The sequence below is a fragment of the Blennius ocellaris genome, assembly GCF_963422515.1.
Source record: "Blennius ocellaris genome assembly, chromosome: 12".
Classification (NCBI taxonomy): domain Eukaryota; kingdom Metazoa; phylum Chordata; class Actinopteri; order Blenniiformes; family Blenniidae; genus Blennius; species Blennius ocellaris.
The window spans coordinates 10645736-10668713 of record NC_137661.1 but is presented as its reverse complement, the minus strand read 5'-3'; the positions used below and the strand labels follow the sequence as shown (position 1 = coordinate 10668713).

Genomic DNA, 22978 nt, shown 5'->3' with positions numbered 1-22978 from the left:
CTTAATCAGTCACCGATAAGCAATTTTTTCCATCATTTTTCTTCTTCTTGATAATCACCAAAATTTCCCAAAGCAAATTTAATCATTCATTCTTTCAGGTGTGAATTTTACTCTTTTCATAAATTCAGAAATCCATGGACTGCTAAAGTTAATGAATCATAATTAGATATGCAGAAACATTAAAACTAATATGTAAACTATTGCTTGTACCACTCACGCAAAGGTACGAGAAACATGACTTTATAAAACGGTGTGTGATTAGATTAACGTCTTAATTCTGGTCCAATGTTTATTGAATTAAAAAAACAAGTCACATGAAGACAGGGAGCGAAGTAAGTACGAGGTATCATATATATATAATGTATAATACCTATATATATATAAATTGAATGATGATATACAAGTATATACTTTTTGTGTATATAGAATACGATATGTGATGACAATATTTAGGGCCAATACTTTGATTTAATCTTTTTTTATTATTATTATGCCTATCTTCAAACACATGTTGGAAATTAAAAGGAAGATGATTCCAATAGAATCATTCAACAAATGTATAATTTATCAGCGTCGCTGCTGTGTCACCCTCTAAGTAATTCAGAAAGAGTCATTCATTCTGTCTGATCGTTGCAGACTTTACGCGCCCTCCTGTGGACTTGTGCGCATTTGGATAAGTGTGGAAGTGTACAGTCAGCCACCGAGTCAGTGTGGTTATTGTTCCGAGATTCCAGTAACTTTTTTCTTACCCCCCCTTTTTTTTCCCCTCAGAGAAAACATCAAACTTACTGCCTTTTGCCGTCTCCGTGTGCCATCTATTAGTTACCGGTAGTGTGATTGACGGTCCACTGACTGCCGAGTGTACGAGCTGTACTTTGCGGAGAAGCGCCTCCTCCATCTACACTCCTGCAGTGGTGGAACCACATATGCGATCAACATGACACTTTTCACAGGATCTGTGAGCTGAGAGCGTGGTCGCGTTAAGGTACGTTGCCATTGCTTTCTTTTCCTACAGATACAAAGTTGTGTTTTAGCAATCAGGACAGAAACTTGAGGAGGAGGTGACTGTTTTCCTTTCTCCAATTCTATCTTGGTGAAAGTTCCGTTGACAAGGAAGCAGAAAATGCGCTGTTCTGACGCATTGAAAGCAACACAAATTCATTTATCCAGCATGTTCCTGTTATAACCCCTAAATCTGTGGAATGAACAATAACATCTTTATTTTACTAAGTATAGGATAGTAACATTTATAAATGGATGTCTTTATGGACTTCTTGGATTCAAAATATAATCTTTTATGTTGTCATCACTGCAAATCTGCAGGTTTCGTTCACACGCCTTTGTTGTTTTACATAAGCTGTAGTAATACTTTTGCCTGCCGTCACCGCATGTTGCACACAACATCGGACCTGCCTGATCTAGACTTGATGTGAATCACACAAAACCTATGAATAGTAGCTAATGAAGAAATTTGTGAAAGTCCTTTAATCCTGATAAAAGTTACATTCCAATGAGTCCAGTGTCCCATTTTGGGAAATGCACAGTGATTCACAGAAGCTCCCAAGCCTTTCTTTACCTTTCATGTGTTATGCAGGAGTGCACTTGTACAGGAGATTAAAACCGTGGGCTTCTCAAAGCCACGATTACTGCAGCTGTTTTGCATCACGGTTGGGTGTGTGGCTTGAGTGTGTGGATTGAGTGTGTGGCTGACTTTTATATTTTGCAGCCTCATGTGAAATTTAAAGACACGGAATGCTGGGGGTGAAGTTGGCACCCATACAGAGGAATGAACTGCCCGCATGCACCCATTGAATGCTGCTTGAACAAAGGCAGTGTGAACTGGCACCCTCAAAAGTTGGACCACTGATGCACTGTACGTGCCTGCTGCTGTGAACACACAGACTCTCTACGTGCTCTCTGTCCCATCAGTAATGACACGCTTTGGTGAGCAGCTGAGAAAAAGGCTTGCAGCCCTAGTTATGCTATCCTAATTACAAACACACCCACACACAGACAGACACTTTTCCCATAGATACTTACATCTCATGCAAACTTCCGATGAAAAGGTGTGTTCATCCTGGACAAATTCTTGATGGTTTAAACATAGTTAAACGTTTTCTCCTTTATCAACATCATAATATAGCTTATAATCATTGTTTCAGAAATGGGCAATTACCATCTCTAAGTCCCAGTTAAAAAAAAAATAGGAGAAAGAGGAATCATATAAATTATGAATGAATAGTGCTAATTTGAACAAACCCATTTGGTCTGCATGTCTTTGCAAGTCTTGTAATGGGGTGAGTACTGCTGGATTCACTGTTTTTTGTCACTATGTTGAAGTTCTTAAGTCTGAATCTCCTTCCAGAAGGAATTATGTTCAGGTTGGGCTGTTTATGATTTGCTTATCACTCATTGCTGCTCCTTTCTGAGGAGCCACGGAGTGCAGCAGAAGGTCCGGAAGATATTGGTCACAGATAGAATTCAGTCAGTAGGGAATGAAGCAGGCGAGCCTGTTTCAGCTTTCTGACACAGTCCAGCGTCTGCAGGGCTATCCTCGTCTCATTGAGCATGTTAGAAGTCGTCGTGAGATCAGTTGAGATATGACGACCAATTTGAGTCTGACCACCCTTTCAACATCTTTTGCAGAGGGAAGAGTACTGTGGTCCAGATATCATGCCAACTCATTTACCTTTATAGTCTAATATATTATTCTCAAGAAAAACAAATTCTGATTTTTTTTCTCCTTTTGTTTCATACCAGTTTTTCATCATCAGTTAATTAAAGAATTGTGTGGCTGTGGTGGGTGGGTGAACAGTCCTATGGGAAGAAAGAAAAGAGGAGAGGGATGAGTACATTTCCCTGCTGTGTGTCTGTGTTCGGTCTGAGTGTAGAATATACATGAGGTCTAAAGCATATCCACCTTTACGTTTGACCCCAGACTATGTTTTATACTATTTGGTCATTTATATTGAGAACCTCAAACATGCTCTTCTCTGTTACTGACATCTTTCACTTCAACCTGCCTCGCACAGTACACATTGTGACTTGTTCATACCCACAAACATTTTCTCTTGGGTCAGTTCTGTTATCTTGATATTGCAGTTCAGCACACTTCCTGACATGGTGCAAAAGTCTAATTTTAAAACTTGTTAAGGTGTAGGCAGCTCTGGCCCTTCTTGCTGTGTCACGTTGAACCCTACAGAATGTATTTTTTTCTTTGAAAGCGCCACACAATTTGTATTTGAGTGCGTGTGTGCGTGTGTGTGTGTGTGTGTGTGTGTGTGTGTGTGTGTTTAAATTAGCAATTGTTACTGTTTTCTGTCACTCATTTGCATAATGTATTTTAATTTTTCAGGCTCTAAATGCTTCAGATTGTGACTGAGATGTTCTCCTAACTTAAAGTTCACAACTTGACAAAGATTTTCCTGAGATCGACTTCCACGGGGTCACAATGGCTTCTAATATAATTGTGAGTATTTCTTGCATGCACTGTATGTAGGGAAGCTGAATCAACGACTGTCTTTATTTTGTGACATATCTCATTCTATCATCCTTCTATTTTTTAAGCGATTGTTTTTGTAAGCAAACAATTGACTTCAAGCAGACTGCCTTCAATCAAATCTGGTCAGAAATCTTGACAACCTTTCTACTTATCTGCTCGTGTAAATGTTTTTTTCAAAGCAAACTGTGTCCTGAAATGTCCCTCACAAACAACAAGTGTTTTAAGACCATGCGAGTCCCCTATGCATCTTCACAGCAGTGAACACAAACACAGATGTCAAGACAAGACTGCTAAAAATGCAAAACAACTTCTGTTCGCAGTCCCTCATGGGGAAACAGAAGGTTTTAAGCACAGTACAATATTGACCACTGCTTGTGACTTAATGACTTCAAAAAAGTAATGTTTTACCTATGTGTCACTTTTTTGTTTAATTTGAGGGAGTGGAGATGATAAACTGACCTGTGGCATGGTGAGGAATTTCTCTGAGAATGTGTGCAATTTACAGTGTACTTCCTTCTGTGATTTAGGACATAAAAATGATACTGGACACTACTGACATGTCAATGAAAGTGATTTGAAAACATAAGACTCCTGAAAGCAAATGTCAATTTTTTTTTTACTGGAGAAAATAAATTAATTCTCATCACTGGGGAAACTATTTGAAAATTTGGATGGATTCTGTTCCCAACAAGGTGCAAATGACTGATGTTGACGTTAAAATACCTTAAAAGTAATTGAATGACTTCACTAGTTACACAGCAAGTACTTTGTTCCATTGTAAAGTCCTGTGTCTGTCAATCTGATGACTGATTTAGACATTAAAATTTTTGTTCTAAGCTCAAGAAATAAAATCATGAACTAATGAAAATTGAGATCAACTAAAGCATAGAGGCAGACAGAACACAACTTTGAAAAAGCTCTTGATTTATCAGCTGATTCATCACAGCTGTAGTGGATGCAGGCTGATGCAAATGTCACCTAGAGTCACACATTTATTTTCTATTTCTTTCAGAAGTCAGTTCAGAATTGTGGAAGAGCTTCTCCCCCCAGTAAACAGAAGTCATTTGAAACAGTAACAGTGAAGACAACATCTTTGGCTCGGGCTGTGTAACAAAACAACTCCACACAGGACTGCAATAACATTAGGCTTGATTACAATAATGCAACTTTATTTATTTTCCTGGACAGTTCTTATGCAGTTGAAGAGCATTGAGCTCTTGCCAACAAATACCTTTACTTCCTATTGATCTTCCACTGGAAAATGATCTCTTTTTGTAAAAATACATGAAGTCTGGAATGGAACAGAAAGTGCCTACGTCGGACAAGTGTGTTCAACACGACACATAACTTGAATGCATGACAGCTCGGATTCTGGTCTAACGAAGATAGATTTATTCGACATATTTTGTCCACCCTGTTGGTGAAGGCGCTTTGATGACTATGAGGACAGGAATAATCTTATCCGAAGTTTACACATTCTGCCAGTTGAGTCACAGCTGCACCTTCATCACATAGCTATGAAAAGGATGCACGTTGTGACATAAAGGCACTTGTTAGTTATCTATATGAAGCATATTGCTGCACTTAAAAGAAACTGGTAGAACTGCAATATGAATATGTATGTATTTTTGGTGACAAAATGCAAATGAAAATGTGATCAATAGATAGCGCGTGAACACGACTGTGAAATGAAGCCTGAACTAAACAATTTCACTTTGATGTCAACAACAGACCGAATAATGGATGTTCTGATTGTCACGTCAATCTATTTAATACATGTTATAACTAGCTCTTATAGAGTCTGGGTTAAGATCCTCCTCAACTTCGCAATCAGTATTTCAAGTCTTTGTTTCTATTGCGGTTTCACTGATTTTCCCACATGAGGTAGTGAAGCTAATCTGAACGGAATGAATGTTGTCTTGCAGGTGGAGCAGCAGTTTTCTCACAAATTCACAGTGACGGTGGTTGGAGCTGAGAGCGTCACCAAGGGAGCGCTTGGTGACTTGTGTGAGTTCCCATGGTTTTTTTTTTTGTTTTGTTTTTTAAACTCCTTTCAATGTGATGTCACATGATATTGGTGCATGTGATTCTGAAAATGCTGGACGTTTCAATCAGCTGTAAATAGCTGGGTTACGCTTGTTTTAGTTAGCTAAAGTTTGGTTAAGTGGAGATTTCAACTTTGAGGTTGTGTGTGTGTACGATTGAGTGCGAGTGTAACTTTTAAAATTTCTTTACCAGTGGACACTCCAGATCCATATGTGGAACTGTTCATCCCGACAGCCCCAGAGAGCAGAAAGAGGACCAAGCACATAGACAATGACATCAACCCAAAATGGAATGAGACCTTTCAGTTCATATTAGATCCCAATCAGCAGAACACTCTGGAGGTGGGGACATTCTTTGTGTGTTACACTTAAGTAAGAGTTGACAGGCAGTGACTTTGTGGCGTATCATTGACAGAGACATAGCTTATCATTTTAGGCCTGACATGTAACATAATACCCACACTGTCAATGGAAACTAGCATATTAAGGATTCATGCTGTAAGACTTTTGGTTTACCTGAGAAAAATAAACAATTTATAACTTTTCTGAAAGAACATTTATAATAATAATCGTTTAACATCTTGACAGAACTGAATTGGTTATGACGTGGGTTATTAGGTGAACATAAACAGATGTCAAAAATACAAATATGTTGTCACTAAAATATATGTAACCACAAATTGCAAATATTTATTCCAACCAGCTAACATTAATGGATGCCAATTATGTGATGGATGAGACACTTGGGACGGCATCCTTTGACGTTTCCAAGCTCAGAGTCGGCCAAAAAAAGACAGAGGCGTTTCTGATTGGCAAAGTAAGGCAATCAATTTCACTGGCTTTTTTTTTAGATTTGTCATTGTGTGGTAATGTTATGCAAGCAAGTATTGTTGTAATATGTTAGTTCGGTTTCTAAATAAATAAATATTTCAGGCGAGATTATACGAAATGGTAAATCCTTCATATTACAGCATTGCACCCTCAGTGAACTGCTGCTTGTATTGTATTGAGGTTCAACCAATTGGTGTATGGTTGTAAAAAATCATTTAGAATATTTAAGAAACAATATTACACTGTGGAAGCAGCACTTTTTATTTTTTTAAAGCTGTCGGGGAAGCACTCTAACTTGTCAGACAGCAATCTTATCAATTTCTTTCACAGGCAACCAAAGTCTTCTTAGAGATGTCATTGGAGATATGGTACGTACTATCTTCTAAACCAGTCGTTTGTTAGTTCACTTTCATTGCAGGTCTATATACCATTTACTGCTACGTGTATCCTTTGTATCCAGGATTGCACAGACATTCCCCTGGAGCAACCCACCAACTGAATTTAGCTCCGTGACGCAGTAACAACAGAACACGTCTGTAGTGTGTAAATTAATATACAGATGAGGTGAATGTTAATTCCCACGTCATCGTTGCGTTGGGCTTTGTGGGAGGGTAAGGAGTGTCACACATGTTTGGAGGGTTAGTCATTTGGAAAAGGTGTGTAGTAAATGCTGAGTGGTCATTACCGACACGATTCACATCAGACCACCCTGAAAGCATGTCTTATCTGACCTAAGAAACACTTTAAGCCTGTTTTGCAAAGTAAAAAGCACATCACCCGTCTGTCCCTGAGCAAAAACAAGTAAGACACGATTGCTTGTCTCTTCTCTGTGTTGCCGTGAAGCTTATTTGTCTTATTTGTACCTGCAGCACAAAGCTGGATCTGCGGTTCAGCCTGGCCCTGTGTGACAAAGAGAAGCAGTTCAGGCAGACCCGCAGAGAACGGGTGATGCTTGGTATCAAGAAGCTGCTGGATATGGAGAAACCTTGTTTTCTCCCCAGCTCTCCAGAGGAGGTGAGCACAGAGCACCTGCAGCCTTTTTAAAAAAAACTTTTTTTTAATTAAATTCAATTCAATTTTCATTTTCAGGTGAAAGTTACATTTATTGAGATGCATCAGCTCACTAAGTTGTTGCACTCAATGTGACACAGAAACTAAATACTGACTTGTTTAAACAGCAAACATTTTCCTGCATATAACATGGAGAATTTAGCGATTTACTAAATCGGATATTGACAGCTTAGACTTAGACTTTTGCGATGTCTTCAGCTTCAGGGCATGCGAAGCCGCAGTTTCCAAGAGGGTTCACCACCCAAGCATGGGAACCACCAGCACTGCAAGGATTCTGTGTCTTACTACTACTGCTCTCATGGCATTGAGTATGTCACAGACAATAACTGTACCACACAGTTGTTTACACTAAAATAACATTTGAACGTCTCTCACACATGGTAGGGACACATACTGTAAGTCTTCTTGATCTCCATGGGCATACTCTGACCTAACTTTCCCAATAGTGTTGTTGTGGTGAGATGCCCTTGAAGTTGGCTGTAATCTCCAGTGAGGCCTGCTTATGTCTTCAACATTTGACGGAAGTGGGAGAGCGATGAGATATCCAGTTTTTGCGTTCCACTGTGCTACAATTCCTCATGCAGTATGACTATGGAAATTTTCAGTGCTGACCACAAGATAAACAGAGACAGCAGAAAGGAAGCAGTGTTGCACAATATGAATTATGAAATTGTTGAAAATCTGAAGGCACGAGTCAGAAAACGTTGCAAAGACATTATGCAAACTGGCGGGGTATCCTCACTGCTACCGGAGGAAGCGGAGGAGAAAACCAGCCACTGTATTTTATGATGTTGCGTTTTAGTATGGAGCTGTTCTGTCACCAGGACATGAGCACGATCGCCAGAAGTACAAACTTTTCTTCTTTTATTTTGACTGAAGCAGAAGTTTAGATACTTGATTTAGATGATTGTCATGCTATGCGGCAGCCATGTGACTAGTTCTATATTTTATCTGGCCAGTTAGTGACAGCTTTTACATTATATTCGTTGTTTTATTTCTTATTTATTTTATGTCTCTTATGCATAAACCGCTCTGATGTATTCACAGACAGATTCTGCTTTCATGTGTTATCACCCCATCCATTTAGTTAGAGATCCTCTCAAAGTAAAGCAAAATGATTGCACTATTAACCTGTTTGGAAAACTTAAACATGGAAAAGTGGACATATGTAAATAGTAAATACCTAGTACTTACATATAAAATCTGTGTGAATAAAATCTGAATCTGTCAAATATTTTTGGCATCAACAAAAAAGCTACATTTGAATGATTGAGATAATGTGCAGATATGTGAGTATAGGGTCCAGAGTCCTACAGTATGAGTGTGTTTGCTTACAATCTTAAAACAGAGAGTGAACGTAATACAAAGTAACACAAGTAACCAGGAGCAAATAAAAAGGGATTAGCAAACTGAGGCAGCATCTAAAATACACCGTACCATACTAGAAGATAAGGAAACACAGGTGTTGCTGAGCAGAATGACATTTTAAAGTGAAGTTGGTGGTTAATGGAAGATTTTGGAATATTGAGCCATGACACTATGTTAACATGTATCCCTCGCCAATCTGACTGCAGTTAGTAAAACTACCCCATGTAAAGTCATCACTGTGGAGGCAGGTGTTACCGTGACCAATCCTCGGCTCTCCATCGCCAATAATAAATTACATTTTTGGAACACAAACATTTGGATGTGTTTATGTCTGGGGAATCCATGGATGCTATCTTTTGTGTTTGGCAATCATTTCAAATGTAGAAACGAATCTGAAATTGCTATTCACTATCCCAAGTAAACTCTCCAAATACGTTTTTTTCAATACCTTCTACAACCAGAATAGCTTTAAGTTATTCCTCTGTGTTTTTCAGGTGCCAGTGATTGCCATAGCGGGTTCAGGAGGTGGTTTCCGTGCCATGGTTGGCTTCTCCGGTGTGATGAAAGCTCTGTTTGAGTCTGGAGTCCTGGACTGTGCCACATATGTTGCTGGACTTTCTGGATCCACATGGTGTGTTATTTCATTTTCCTTCTCTTTTTTTGTTCACTCTGAACCTCATAACCTTTTTCTTACATGTTTAAATCAGATAAAACAACAACCAAAACAAATTATTTTTATCTTTGTTTGCTGGGATCAAATTATTTTATATTTGTAGAATTGTCAAAAGAAAGAAAAAAAATACTGAGGGCTTTTGCCCCTTTTCCCAAAATAAATCCATCTTTCAGTATCTGGTAGTTATTCAATATTACAGTGTGTTTTTGATATTTTGCAGAGGTTCATAGTACAAATGTTTGAGATACTTGGGATATATGATGATTGGACAGCAATACTATGAAAGTCCAAGTGTAATGGTTTTTCTGCATTAGTTTTTTTTTTTAACTTTCTCGATATCAGAAACCTTCTTAGAGTTACGGTTATATGAATTAATTTATTTTGTCATGTAGGTTGGGTATTTTCAATATCTCCTCTTTATCCTTTCAGGTACATGTCCACACTCTACTCCCACCCCGAGTTTCCAAATAAAGGCCCAAAAGACATTAACAGTGAACTGATGCAGAGAGTGAGCAGCAACCCGCTGAGGCTGTTGCTTCCTCAGCACATCACCAACTACATTCAGGCCTTGTGGACCAAGAAGGCCTCGGGACAGCCTGTTACCTTCACCGATATCTTCGGTATGCTCATTGGAGAGACACTTATACCTGCGGTAAGAGCCAGTTCAGAGCTGCCGTTTCTTTCAATTTTGTAAAGCTTTCTATTTGTTCTTGTTATTCAAATTCCAGTGATAGACAATAATTAATAATAGGTCATAAGGTAACAAGGACCTGTTGAATCGTTCCTTTATACACTTGGGATGTCGTATTGCTTGGAGGGCCCACAGTTTCACTCGTGTGAGAACTGTTGCCTATTATGGATGTCAGCTGTCCAAGCGTCCTCTTCCACAAAGTCCAACGAACCCTCAGGCCCTCTTCACCAGTCCAATTCTGCCCTCCGAGTTATCTAAAGTCTGGCTTCTTTCATGTTGCTGTCAGAAGGACTTGGTCAGTTCAGGATTAATGACATGGTCTTCATTCTGTAAACAGGAGTGGAGTTTTTGGCCTCAGCTAACATTTAGTTTAGGTTATTGAGCAGGAAAGAGAGTCGGCAACTCTGTCCCCAAAAAGTTTAAAAATACTAAGCCCAAGGGGAGTTTTTCTTAAATTTGTTTTAATTGTGTAACTCATATGGGGGACTAACAGTAATGGATTATTTAAAAACACATCAATTCCAACTCTGGTCTTTAGTAGCTTAAATCAATTCTTCAGCTAAATTTTTCCAATTTCCTCAACTTTTTTTTAACTAATATCTCATCGGTTTAATTGTAGTGTCATTTTTATTTGTATTATTCCCTTCAGCTTTCTTCTTTTTAATATGACTTTCACATGATGATTATGGAATAGTCTGACTTATTTAAAGCATGCTAATACTGTATTCAAATGTTGTGTCTTATCAGAGGATGGACATCAAGCTAAGTGCGATCCAGGAAAAAATAAACCAGGCTCAAAGCCCTCTGCCTCTGTTCACCTGTCTGCACGTCAAGCCAGATGTTTCTGAACTCATGTTTGCAGGTGAGCTGTTGTTTTTTGAGTTTCTAAAGTTGTACTGTTGTTATATTATGTGTGTTATGCATTCTTCATCCTCACAGGCCTTCTTTACCTACAGTATGCGATGATCAGATAAGCATGCTAACATGCAAGTTAATCATGCCACACATTTCCCTAGAATGCCGCTCTGCTACCACAGAGTGGATTTGACATGACGCCACGCGACGTGACTCAGCTACATCAAGGAACTAAGCATTGTGCACAGGGCCTCTGTCGGTTAGTCCCTTTTCATACAGCGCTTCCTCTTTTTTGATGTGACCTCGACAGTATCTGTATACTGTAGTTCAGTGACGCAGACCAATATATTTGAATAGAAAACACAATAAAAGGTGTCAAAACCTACCAATTTTCTCAAGATAGGAATTGAGTCTTTTGAGGGGGCTTTTTGGAAAGCCCTTTCTTTATAGAATTTCACAATGATGGGATAATTGTTTTTTTTTTAAACATCCTGTTCTGAGAAGGAGGTTGGCAGTTCTACCACTTCCCTGTCTCTGTGAGAAGGTATAAAGAATAAAATCGAGATCTGACTTTTTAATTTTTAACCAGTAGTTGACATAGTAAAACTGTCAGAACTCAATTACTGACAATTAATGACTAATTTGTCATTGTATTAAGTACAATAAAACTTAAAATGTCATCCATTGATGTAGAAAGAGCTGACCCAGTCGGAGCAGGATCCTGTAATAAACCTGTTTATGTTTTGGGGGAGATGGAATCAAAGCTGAAATCACTGGGGAAGATTGAAACCACCTGATCTTTTTGATTTTATGTGACACAATAAATGTTGGCAGTAGCATTTTGCTACAAGCATACAATGATCTTCTATCACATTTTCTCAATTGTCATCTTCAGCAGTGCATTAAAAGTGCTTTACACAAACATGCTGTTCTCACGAACAAAAATGTATCTGCCAATCTGGGATTAGTGGATAACCTGCTCCACCACCTGAGATACAACAGATGTATGCTCTTCGTTCAGGCACTATTGTGAAATCTGTGTCAAAACCCATCTAATGTTGAGCTAAAAAAAGGTCTTATGGCTGTAATTTGAATTAAATCTTCACAATGTCAATGTTTGATTGTTGTTTTAAAATTTTGCTTTTGCAATGTGGACATTTGTAATGTTTATGATGTTTATTTATGTTCACACAAGCATTTTACATTGTACTTGTTCAGATCATGAAGGCTATAGACCTATATTTGATAAAAGTCCTTGACAGGAGGTCACACAGCCAGATAATATGGTGGTTTGGTATTGTACTCAGGTATTCTTCTTGTCTATGTAATTAGAATAGGACACTAAGTTCATAGTCAAAAGTGAAATATATTGTGCATTTCTGGTTGGCAAAGAACAAATATTCATACTTCACTCTCACTTTAATCCGTATGAGTGTTTGGCGAAACATGCTCCCAAACTAGAATTACGTGTCGTGTATTTATGTGATTGCTGGTTTGAAATCACATCCAAATTTAGAAAAAGTGTGTGCCCTTTGACAACTGACTCTTCAATTGTGTGACTAAAATAGACCAGTTCAGATGGCTTTCGTTTTTTTGTTTTCACATTTAATCCGCAGCGTCAATGCCTCCCAGTCGAAGGAGAGATTGAATGGAGCCTTTTGATAATCAGTGTATTTTCCAATTTTTTTGTGTTTGTGTCTATGTGAACTTTTTAAAGTATTTGAAGTTGTACGTCTGCTCTGAACAGTTGCTACACATTTGTTCCACTGACCTGTTTGGTTCATACTGGGGCGGTAAACTCTCCACAAAAGAGGCGACATTTTTAAGGTAGCTGTGGGCTGCAAGTCAAAGATGGTCCCCAACTCATTTCATATTGTTCTAAAATGCAAGATGACTAAAACAAAGGCTTCATAAGATGATGAATTACCATTTATTCTGTCAGCATTTAATACAATTGAGTCTCTTCATTCTTTCTCTTTGCCTATAAAAACAACCTGCTATTATCTCAGTATCGAGGTGCCGACTGAATATTATATGGAAATGATTGCTCATGTTCTTCACATTAATTCTGACCTTTGTATTCCCAGACTGGGTGGAGTTCAGCCCTTATGAAATTGGAATGGCAAAGTACGGCACTTTCATGACACCTGACCTCTTTGGAAGCAAGTTCTTCATGGGAACTGCGGTGAAGAAATATGAGGAGAACCCTCTCCATTTCCTGATGGGTGAGCTGAGCAGTAAATCGTGATAACTCTACAATCTGGAGCTTGTTTCATGATACTGACTGTTGCATATTTGTTGATGGGCCAGGTGTGTGGGGAAGTGCCTTCTCAATTCTCTTCAACAGGGTGCTGGGAGTAAAGGACACAACTGGCGGCAGCACAATGGAGGAGGAGTTAGGTAGGATTATGACGTCTTTCTCACTTATTTGGAGTGAACTGCACTATAATGACTTAAGTGACGTTTCTTTGCTGGGCAGTGGAGAATTCTTTGGAAATAGCTTTGGCAACTGCAAAGAACAATGCTGCCTGTTGTCAGTCTGTCTGTTGCTTATTTGATTAATTAGGTTGGGTTTTTTTTAGGTGCTATAAATGTCCACTGTTTTTTTGCACTGGATTCTGCATTTGCAGTGTGGTAGTTCAGATTGCAGTGAAACTGTGAAAGCTTATTTCTATATTCAGGTTTGTGTTTGCAGTCCCCTCTCTGAAATTTTGATAATAGGTTTTTCGTGAATAAATTGCTTGAAAATGATTATCTGACAACCGTGTTGATGTTACTGAAACTACAATACATAATGCTTTTTTTTTCTATGATTCCATGGCTGATGGTGTCTACCTGTCTTCACATAGACTACATCATTGGTTAAGGTCTAATAGTGTCAGCCATTGTTGTGTTCACTATTCCTCCAAGTCCTTTCAGTTACTCAGAATACCACATCGTGGTGCAAACTTTTGATGCAAGAGCTGAGCTCGGTGAGGTAACATGCTCAACTTGGTACGTAGACCAGTTGGTCGTAAGAAAATATTTTTTACAATGACATCATGGCTGTTGTTTCACCTCATTTCACAGGTTTACATTTAAACACATACATACAATATACAATATTAAACCTTTTTCTAACATTAGACTTTCATTGCCTGAGTAATAAAGACAGAAAGACAGCTAATTCTCCACACTAAATTAGAATTATAAAGTTACCCTGACATCATGCTTCTGGATTGTGAGAGGAAAGTGTAGAAGTTAACCTCTTGCTGTGAGGTCAGGGTGCACTTTTGTGCCACACCACTCAGATGGCGTCACTCAACAACAGTGAGCATGATATGTGTTTAAAGTAATAGATTAAGGAGCATGTCATAAGCGTGTGCTAAAATCTTCAGTAATCAGGGCTTTGTGTACATTGGGGCTGTTGCTTTGTTGTGAAAGTTACAATGATTAACTTAAAAAAAAAAAACCCTGACTCCACCTGACATTCAGGTTTTCCTGAAATGATGTTTCTTTTGTGTTTTATTTCGGTCTTCATAATTGTTTTCACACGCCTTTACCAGTTGCTTATCTAAACATACTTTGCTGTTGCCTCATCGATTAAATTATGTGCCATGAGAGGGATAGCGTTTGTGTGACGTTACTATAACAGTGGGAAGGTGTCAGATTCCTGGTGATTGTGCTCACAACTCATCAGATATTTGTGTTTCTTTAGTGTGACCTTTTTACTTTCAGACGCACTCTCACAGTGTGCTGGTTGTACTGGAACGCCCAGAATGACTCCGCCCAGTTCAAGAAATAATACATCAAGTGTATCACGTATCTGTGAGGATTTATTTGGATAGAAACAAACAACAGAGATGAATTTGATAATGTCGCTTAAATAAGATACAACTGTCGATGTATAAAGGAGATCAAGAAGCATATTTTAAACACAAAAAATGAAATTCTTCTGTGTCTTACAGAACAGATCAAACCACAACATATTGTGGGAGAAGACAGCATGGACAATGACGACGAGCCTCGTAAAGGTGAGAAAGATGTGTCTGCAATACCACATCATGCTTTGAACTATCAGTAAAGGTTAAATGCCCTGAAGTCGAAATTTGACTCCTTACATCATCAAAAATCTACGTGGTTAACGTTCCCTTTTACTGTGGCTGAAACACAACTACTGCTCTGGTTAGAAAAAGCGCTGATCACTCAGCTAACTCTGTCCACTTGATAAGATTACAAATGGATATAAAGGACATTTTCTAATGCTGATCTTTGACATAATGCTGAAAAAGTAAACTATTTTAATGAAATACATTTCTATTGTTGCATGTGCTCATACATGAAAACACAAAAGGAAGAAGAAGCGCTGTCCATTTACTCTGAGACACAATCTGACATACGTACATAAAATATTCATATAGACATTTACTGAAGTATACTAACGCAGTTTAAGTTTTATAAGTTTTGTCTGGTTTATGAATAAACTTTGCTTCAAATTGAACCTGCAAACTGTAGAAAGAGAATACTGTAGATGAGAGATGATCAGTCACGGATGTATACTGATTATGAGATTAGTTTGAACTCTTGATAATATATAATCCTGCACTTTTATAGTTTAAAGAGGTAATTGACTCTTTTAAAAACACAAACAGGAATTTCATCAGCTGCTACTGTCTTGCATACAATATAGGTTTCTTTATTTCTCCGTGTATTTTACATTTTCTTCGTTTTTTTTAGCAATGCTTTTGGATACTATTTGTTGATGATTTCTGAAATGGATTTTAACTTGAAAGGAAAGAAACATTTTCAGATTGTTTTTTAGTGCACACATGCAGGAAATAAACAAGTGGAAAAATCCTTCATGTCAGAGTTATGGCGTCTCAGTCTTTCTCAAACCATCATATAATTTGTATGTAGCATTTATCTGTACATTTTCTAAACTAACCGTACATCTTGGACGGGTACATAGGACACACACACACACACACACACACACACACACACACACACACACACACACACACACACACACACACACACACACACACACACACACACACACACACACACACACACACATCAAATCTGACTGCTGTTGATTTCAGACTTAAAAATATTAATTGAAAGAATTGAAAATCATTAGATATAATTCAGGTGAAAGTGAACAAGATGATTTGTGCTCTGTGAAATAACTTCATTAGGCTTGCATGTAATTGTTGATCTCGTTGGTGTTTAGCTGGGACAGAAAACACGGAGGCGGAGGACGAGTTTTATCGGACTGCTCAGGCCAGCTGGGTTCAGCGAATGTTCACGTCGCTCTTCAGTGACTCTGCTTTGTTCAACACAAGAGAGGGCCGAGCTGGGAAGGTACTCAGGTTTTCTGCAACCTATGAAACTACATGAGGCTCAAATATCCAGATAAATTACAGTTACTTCAGTAAATGGGTCAACGGGAGGCAGACGTAGTGATTCAGTTTCTTTACTCAAGTAAAAAAAAAGTGCAAAACCTGAAATTCAAGGGGCCTTAACCGATCTTGTCAAAATTATCTACCCACAAGAAAATAAAACAACCTGATATCTTTGAGAAAATAACCACAGAAGGAGATATGTGTGGAGGTGTGGCTGATGACAACAGAGATTCATTTAAGATGTTGCACATCATGAATTCCTCGTAAAAAAAACAATTTGGGGGGGAGAAATCATTTTAATTAAACAATAAGAGATGGGTCACACTGAAATTTAGGTCACAGGAAATATATTAAATGTATTGAGGAGAAATTTAAAGCCATAAACTAGATTAGAATGCAAAACTGCCCATGTAAAATTGAAGACAATTGTGAAAAATGAATACAGAATTGGTGATACTTTTAAAGTAAACATGTTAATTGAGTTCAAACGTCTGAAAATGTACAGATAGATAAAAATAAAATCACATTTTGCAACAATAATCAAGTACCGGTACTTGTAATTTATTATTTCTAAGTTACAATATGTGCAGTGTTTGCCTGGCTTAATTTCTAATCTTGTATATGTCTGAACCAGGTCCATAACTTCATGCTGGGCCTGAACCTGAACACCAACATGCCCTTCTCTCCACTCAGTGGGATGACGTGTCATGCGCAGACACCGGAGGAGGAAGTGGATGCCGTAACAGGCATGTGAAGTACTTTGTGTTGCATGTATGCTTGTATGAAAAGTGCTCTATAAATAAAGTTTGATTTGATTTGATTTGAAGAGCAACAACAGGATGTGTATGACATGACCTTGTTCTTGCATCTTATATTTGATTTCATGTTATTTTACCAGACCCAGATGAGTTTGATCGGATTTATGAGCCTCTGGATGTGAAGAGCAAGAAGATCCATGTGGTGGACAGCGGCCTGACCTACAACCTTCCTTACCCTCTCATCCTGCGGCCGCAGCGCAGTGTCGACCTCATCATCTCCTTCGACTTCTCTGCAAGACCAAGTGACTCCAGCCCCCCATTTAAGGTCAGAATTATACTTTTTTTTTTCATTTTTTAAATTCTGAATAGGAGCTAAAATTTTCAAATTCAATTTGGTTTTGTCTCACTTCTACATGTATACCACAGGAGCTTCTCTTGGCCGAAAAGTGGGCAAGAATGAACAAGCTACCGTTCCCCAAGATCGACCCCAAAGTCTTTGACCGTGAGGGTTTGAAGGAATGCTACGTCTTTAAACCAAAAAAAGGCGAGAAGAACTGCCCGACAATCATCCACTTCGTCCTGGTCAACATCAACTTCAGGCAATTCAAAGCACCCGGTATGTCTGTACATGTGTGAAAATTTCCACTTGCATGTGTGAGAGGGAAACTATGCCAAGGGTCTGTGTATTATTCCAATAATGTCATTTTACTGTGATGCCACATGAGGCATCTCTTCCTCGAAGTTACACTGAAGATTTTGGCCACACGCAATCAGCAGCAGACTTCTGGGTTGTTTTTTTTTAATGTTCAGCCAAAAGAATTTTCCCTCAACCCAGTGACCTCTATAAATATCTTTTGCTCAAGGTCAGTGTGGTTTTGTGGTGGAAAATTTGCTTTGGCTGTGTGTGTGTGAGTGAACCGCAGCGTGTCAGTGTTTTATGACCTATGTGAGTGAAAAATGGTGCCTCAAGGAGCCAGGTGCTGGCAGGGAATCTCTCACTCCAGTGGGAGAGCTCTGTGTATAAACAAGTCATACATCAGCAGGCACGCAAAGATGTACTTCCACTGCGCTGCATTTCCACAGCAGCCTCTTTACATTTAGTAGGCCATCTGCCTACATACTTCCGCAGGTTGTTTATGAAGGTGACAAAATAAGTTTGCACTCAAACTTAAAAGGCATTTCAAAGAATTATACAATCTACTATGTGATTCTCATTTCCGAACTGTAGTTGCTTCATGAATTTACTTTGTCATACTTACATCTGTGCTGTACAATTATTGATTTCTTTTAATCAAGGATTTCCTCGGAAAAAAAAGGAAAACTGAATATTTGTATCATGAAGTGGAAATTAGAATTTACTTAATACATATTTTTACAGAAACTGCTGAGAAAACTCAGCTCAAATAGGAATAGGATGGAACACTCAGGAACAATCAGCTAAAAAGTAGTTTAAGCCGCTTTCATTTTAATAGAGGATTCCATCATAAATTGGATTTTTCCATCACTTCTTGCCAAATCTAGCTCTCAAATATCTTACAATCTTTTTGTTAGAGAAATTATAGATGCAAGCTACCAAAATAAGCCATGTTAGACCAGAAGAATTGTTTTAAAGTAAAGTATATAACGTTTTCTGTGAGGAGCTCCTCTAAATCAACCAGCTTTGAGCTTCAAAAACTTGTGCAAACAATGAGAAGCACAATCAAGAACCAAATGCAGGACTTAAGGTGGCTAAACACTTATTAGTTCTCTAAGACAGAAGATAAGGAAATGTTGTGACTGTGTCTTAAAATATGGAGTTGTGTTATAAAACGAGGAGGGTTCAGTCAATAAGAAACACCCAATAGAAATACAACAACACAATAGTTATAAAATGCTGCATCATCTCCGTATTTTTAGTCTACATCCATACCAAGCTGGCTTTGTTATTTTTTATTCTCCTTTAGGCTTAATTTTCATCACATTTTCAGGTGAAAAATGGCAAAACCTGGTTGCATTTTGTGTTTCTGGAGACACAACAACAGTGCTTAAAGCCTATGAAAACAAAACTTCTTCAAAACACCTTCTAAGGTGGACGTTGTTGAAAAACGCTCCGGCTCCGAGTACGGCTCTGACTCCGTCTCCCGTGGAAATAGGGCAAAGAAGTACAATGTGATGTGTGTTACGCGACAAGGGCAAATGATTGAATGGAAAAGTACTGGCAACAATGACAAATGACCACATCACAGTGTTCAACCAGGAAACATGACATGAACTTCAGAAAAACTAGGAGCGATAGACGCAGGACAAGATAATTGACATTAGAAAGGGGCCATAACACTTTGGCTGTAACAACGTCAAATACCTTTCACATGTGACTTTCCCTGCATTAACTTGCTGTTGTTCCAAGATTCTTTGATGCATTTTGTTTCTTCTATCAAGTGTTATTTCTGTTGATCCATTTTAAGCTGACTGGAATTTCTTCTAACCTTTTCATTTGTTTATTCGCTTTCAGGTGTTCGCAGAGAGACTGAGAAGGAAAAAGAGCTGTCAGACTTTGACATTTTTGATGACCCCGAGTCACCTTTCTCCACTTTCAACTTCCAGTACTCCAACGAAGCGTACACCCGACTTCATGATCTCATGGAGTTTAACACTCTCAACAACCTTGAGGTTGGTTTAGTGCACTTGCAAAATCTGTGAAGTTTAACAAATGGGACAGGAAGAATGAATTGTGCATTGTTGCAATGTTCAAGACTCAAGGGATTAGAGCGTGATTCATGACTTTACCCACGTTGGTCACAAAGCCTGAGTGATTTTCAACCACGTCTTCATTGGTAATCTGCCTTCAGTCCGTGTTGCCATTGGGGAAGTTGCCACGAATCAAATTAATTGTGCAACATCAAAATATTTTAGCTTTAAATGCTCTGCTTTAACACCAGATAGTACAAGTCTTGACTCACTTACAGTAGGTGTGTCACCGGATAAGTTCTTACAGACTTTCACTCACTCTATCTTAGTCACTTCCCTGCTGAGTCAGTGCGATCACTGATTTTACTGAATGGTTATCTAAATCAGACACATTCAGTCGTTTACAGATACCATCTGTGTGAGTTTATGACTTTAAAGTTTGAAGAAGTTATTTTAGGATTCAGGCAGATTGCTATTTTAGTTCATCTATCTGGTAAAAAACACAGAAATGAAAGGGGCAGATTTGTCAATAAAATGGATGCATGATATCAATGACAATGATTTTTATAATAGTATTACTCCCATGACTTCAGGCTGTAGTGGGAACATAGACTACATTTGGTATAGGAAACATTTTAGTACATTGAAGAGAAGTACCTGGAATCTTTCGTGCTACCTTTTGTTAAGATGGGTTAGGGTCAGTTTGGGCTATAGCAAAAAAATAGTTGTATTTGCACCCTTATAACTATTTTCATGTTTTGTTGTCTTGATTTATATATTATTAATTTCCAAGCATGCTTCAGCAGATTTGAAGAGAGTTTGTTGTCCTCGAATTGCAAAATTGGAAGTTCAATCTCGAGCTAATCTCAGTTAATCTGGTTAAAATGTTCAAATATTAATATTTTACTATGTCAGTCAGACATCATAAGTGAATAAATACAAAGTGTTAAATTAGTCTTCTATAGGACAATGCAGTGTGAGAGACTTGATTTAAGTCTCGTATTCTGCCTTTGCAGGTCATCAAAGACGCCATCAAGGACTGCATCGTGTCCCGGAAGGAGAACCCCACATGTGTCTCTCGTCCTTTTTCCCTCAGTGAGATCCCGAAGAAAAAGTTTTTCAAAAGAGATTCTTGTTCGAAACCCTGGAGTCGCCTTGGAAATGATAGCAAGTAGCTCCAAGCTAAAACCTTGGGATGTGAAGCATTGTGAAGCATTTTCTTTTTGGACTATGCTCTTTTGCTTTTCCCCCCAACTTTTATCCATGATGGTTTTGGCCCAATCAGGATTTCTTTTTTTAAAGTTTCTGAGAAGAGGTTTTTGTAAAATAACCATAACATTAACTAAAAAAAAAAAAAAAAACCCTCATGATTTCATTGATAGATGGTTGACTAATCTACAGGCTTTATTTCCACAAATGTGACTTTTCTAAAACAGATGATAGAAACTTTCTCTCCTCGCTACGACAAAGACCACATGATAAAACTCAATTCTTCACTCTTGCACAAAATATTTCAGTGCAACTTTGTAGTTGTTGTTATCTTCTAAAACACATTAGTCCTTCATGTTTGAAAGAAATGTCCACTTCAAATGGATGCGCTCATCCACTTCACTTTATGACATCAACTTTCTGCAGCATTCCCAACATGTGTGGACACCTCTTGGCTTCAGTTCGTGCTCCCAACAGCGCGGCTCTATTTGCATCTTCGAAATGACTTTGCGTGCGGCCATACTGTGGTGAACTGAGTGAATACCCCGTGAGAAGCCTCACCTGCAGCCTGCTTGTTTGTGTGCTTTGCTCTCTTCAAGCTTTGCATGCAAATCACCATGTTTTTGTTTTGCTTTGTTGTCTTCTCACCGGATGGCTGGTCTAAACACGCATCCTTGCTGGAAAACATGGCCGAGGAGCTTGTTACCACTGGTTTTGTTTGATGGCAACTCCTAAACACACCAAGTGCCCCCCTCTGGATACCTCAAACATGTCAGTGATGTTTACCCACCTACAGGGAAGGAGCACTCCCTGCTACCCCGCAGGGAGTGTCTCACATTAAAGCCACCATTTTGGAAAAAAACAAAATTGGATTCCATAGAAACAGCTCTCCTTCTTATTCCTTTCATGCTCTCTCATTTTGTCTCTATGCGTAGAAAAAGGTGTGGTTATTTTCCTGGCCATGTTGTTTCAGGGTGCCCTCGAGATAACTTATCAATGTTTTTTGGGGGGTTTATTTCTCCAGTGATTTCCTCTTAAAAAAAAGACAAACTCAATGTTGGGTCCGTTGAACAATGAAGGTCAGAGCGGGGGAGGACTGGGTGGGGTTGGTGTGCTGTCACGAGACCCGCTCACAGCTGAACAGCGGTGGTGCTTAATGGAATTTTACATACTACACCTACACCTGCAGCACCAGACTCCTGGAATCTGACACTTTACAGCCAAACCTGCAGGAGCCCCATAGGCTGCCCACACAACAGTGGAATTTCACCCTGAAGCACTGCCGACTCCTATATACTCATGTTTCAACCCTCTTCAGGTCTGGCACTTGTTCTGTTGTGCTGCTCAAGATGGTTAAGTTGAGTCGAGTTTTGAACACTTCACCATGTTAACCAACATATTGTTTTCTTTGCTGCCTGTCTGTTTTTTTTGATGAGACACACAGTGAGCAGATGCATGGATGAGCAGCCATTGGATGAAACCATGAAAGGAGGATTGTTTTTTGTTTTTTTTAATATTACCTTTTTTCAAGTGAGCAATTGTGTTTCCCCAACCAGTTTGTAAACAAGACTTTTTATATGGATTTCACATCAACTCATGCCAGTGATTATGTTACACTTTTGATTCCTTTAGAAAGCATACATAAGTTGTAAGCATTTTCTTGTTTTTTTTCTCCTAAATATTGCATTTTATCATCTATAACTATGTTTACATGTAAGAAGACTTAACGATCAGTTCGAGTGAATCAAGAAGTGCACATAAATACTCCTGTGATCATTAACTGTATTATGACTGTCAAAGCATGACATACATATTGATTATGTGCATCATTAAGGTAATAAAATAAATGAGAAGAAAAACATTTTGTGTGGAATGTGTGTAATGTTTTCAGTTAAAATATGCAACATCCTGCCCTTATCCA

At 38.5% G+C, this 22978-nt stretch overlaps 1 protein-coding gene across 1 annotated transcript; it reads left to right on the top strand.

Moving 5' to 3' along the window:
* Positions 1-953: 953 nt before the first annotated feature.
* On the top strand, positions 954-22883 carry pla2g4ab (phospholipase A2, group IVAb (cytosolic, calcium-dependent)). The gene is made up of 19 exons (XM_080505889.1): positions 954-985; positions 3356-3469; positions 5428-5509; positions 5741-5889; positions 6251-6364; positions 6709-6746; positions 7248-7392; positions 9312-9448; positions 9920-10142; positions 10929-11043; positions 13124-13261; positions 13347-13436; positions 14984-15049; positions 16252-16382; positions 17058-17169; positions 17322-17506; positions 17608-17797; positions 19673-19830; positions 20865-22883. Exons 2-19 carry the CDS (start codon positions 3452-3454, stop codon positions 21021-21023), a joined length of 2250 nt encoding a protein of 749 aa, XP_080362015.1. The 5' UTR covers positions 954-985; positions 3356-3451; the 3' UTR covers positions 21024-22883.
* The last annotated feature ends 95 nt before the right edge of the window (positions 22884-22978 follow it).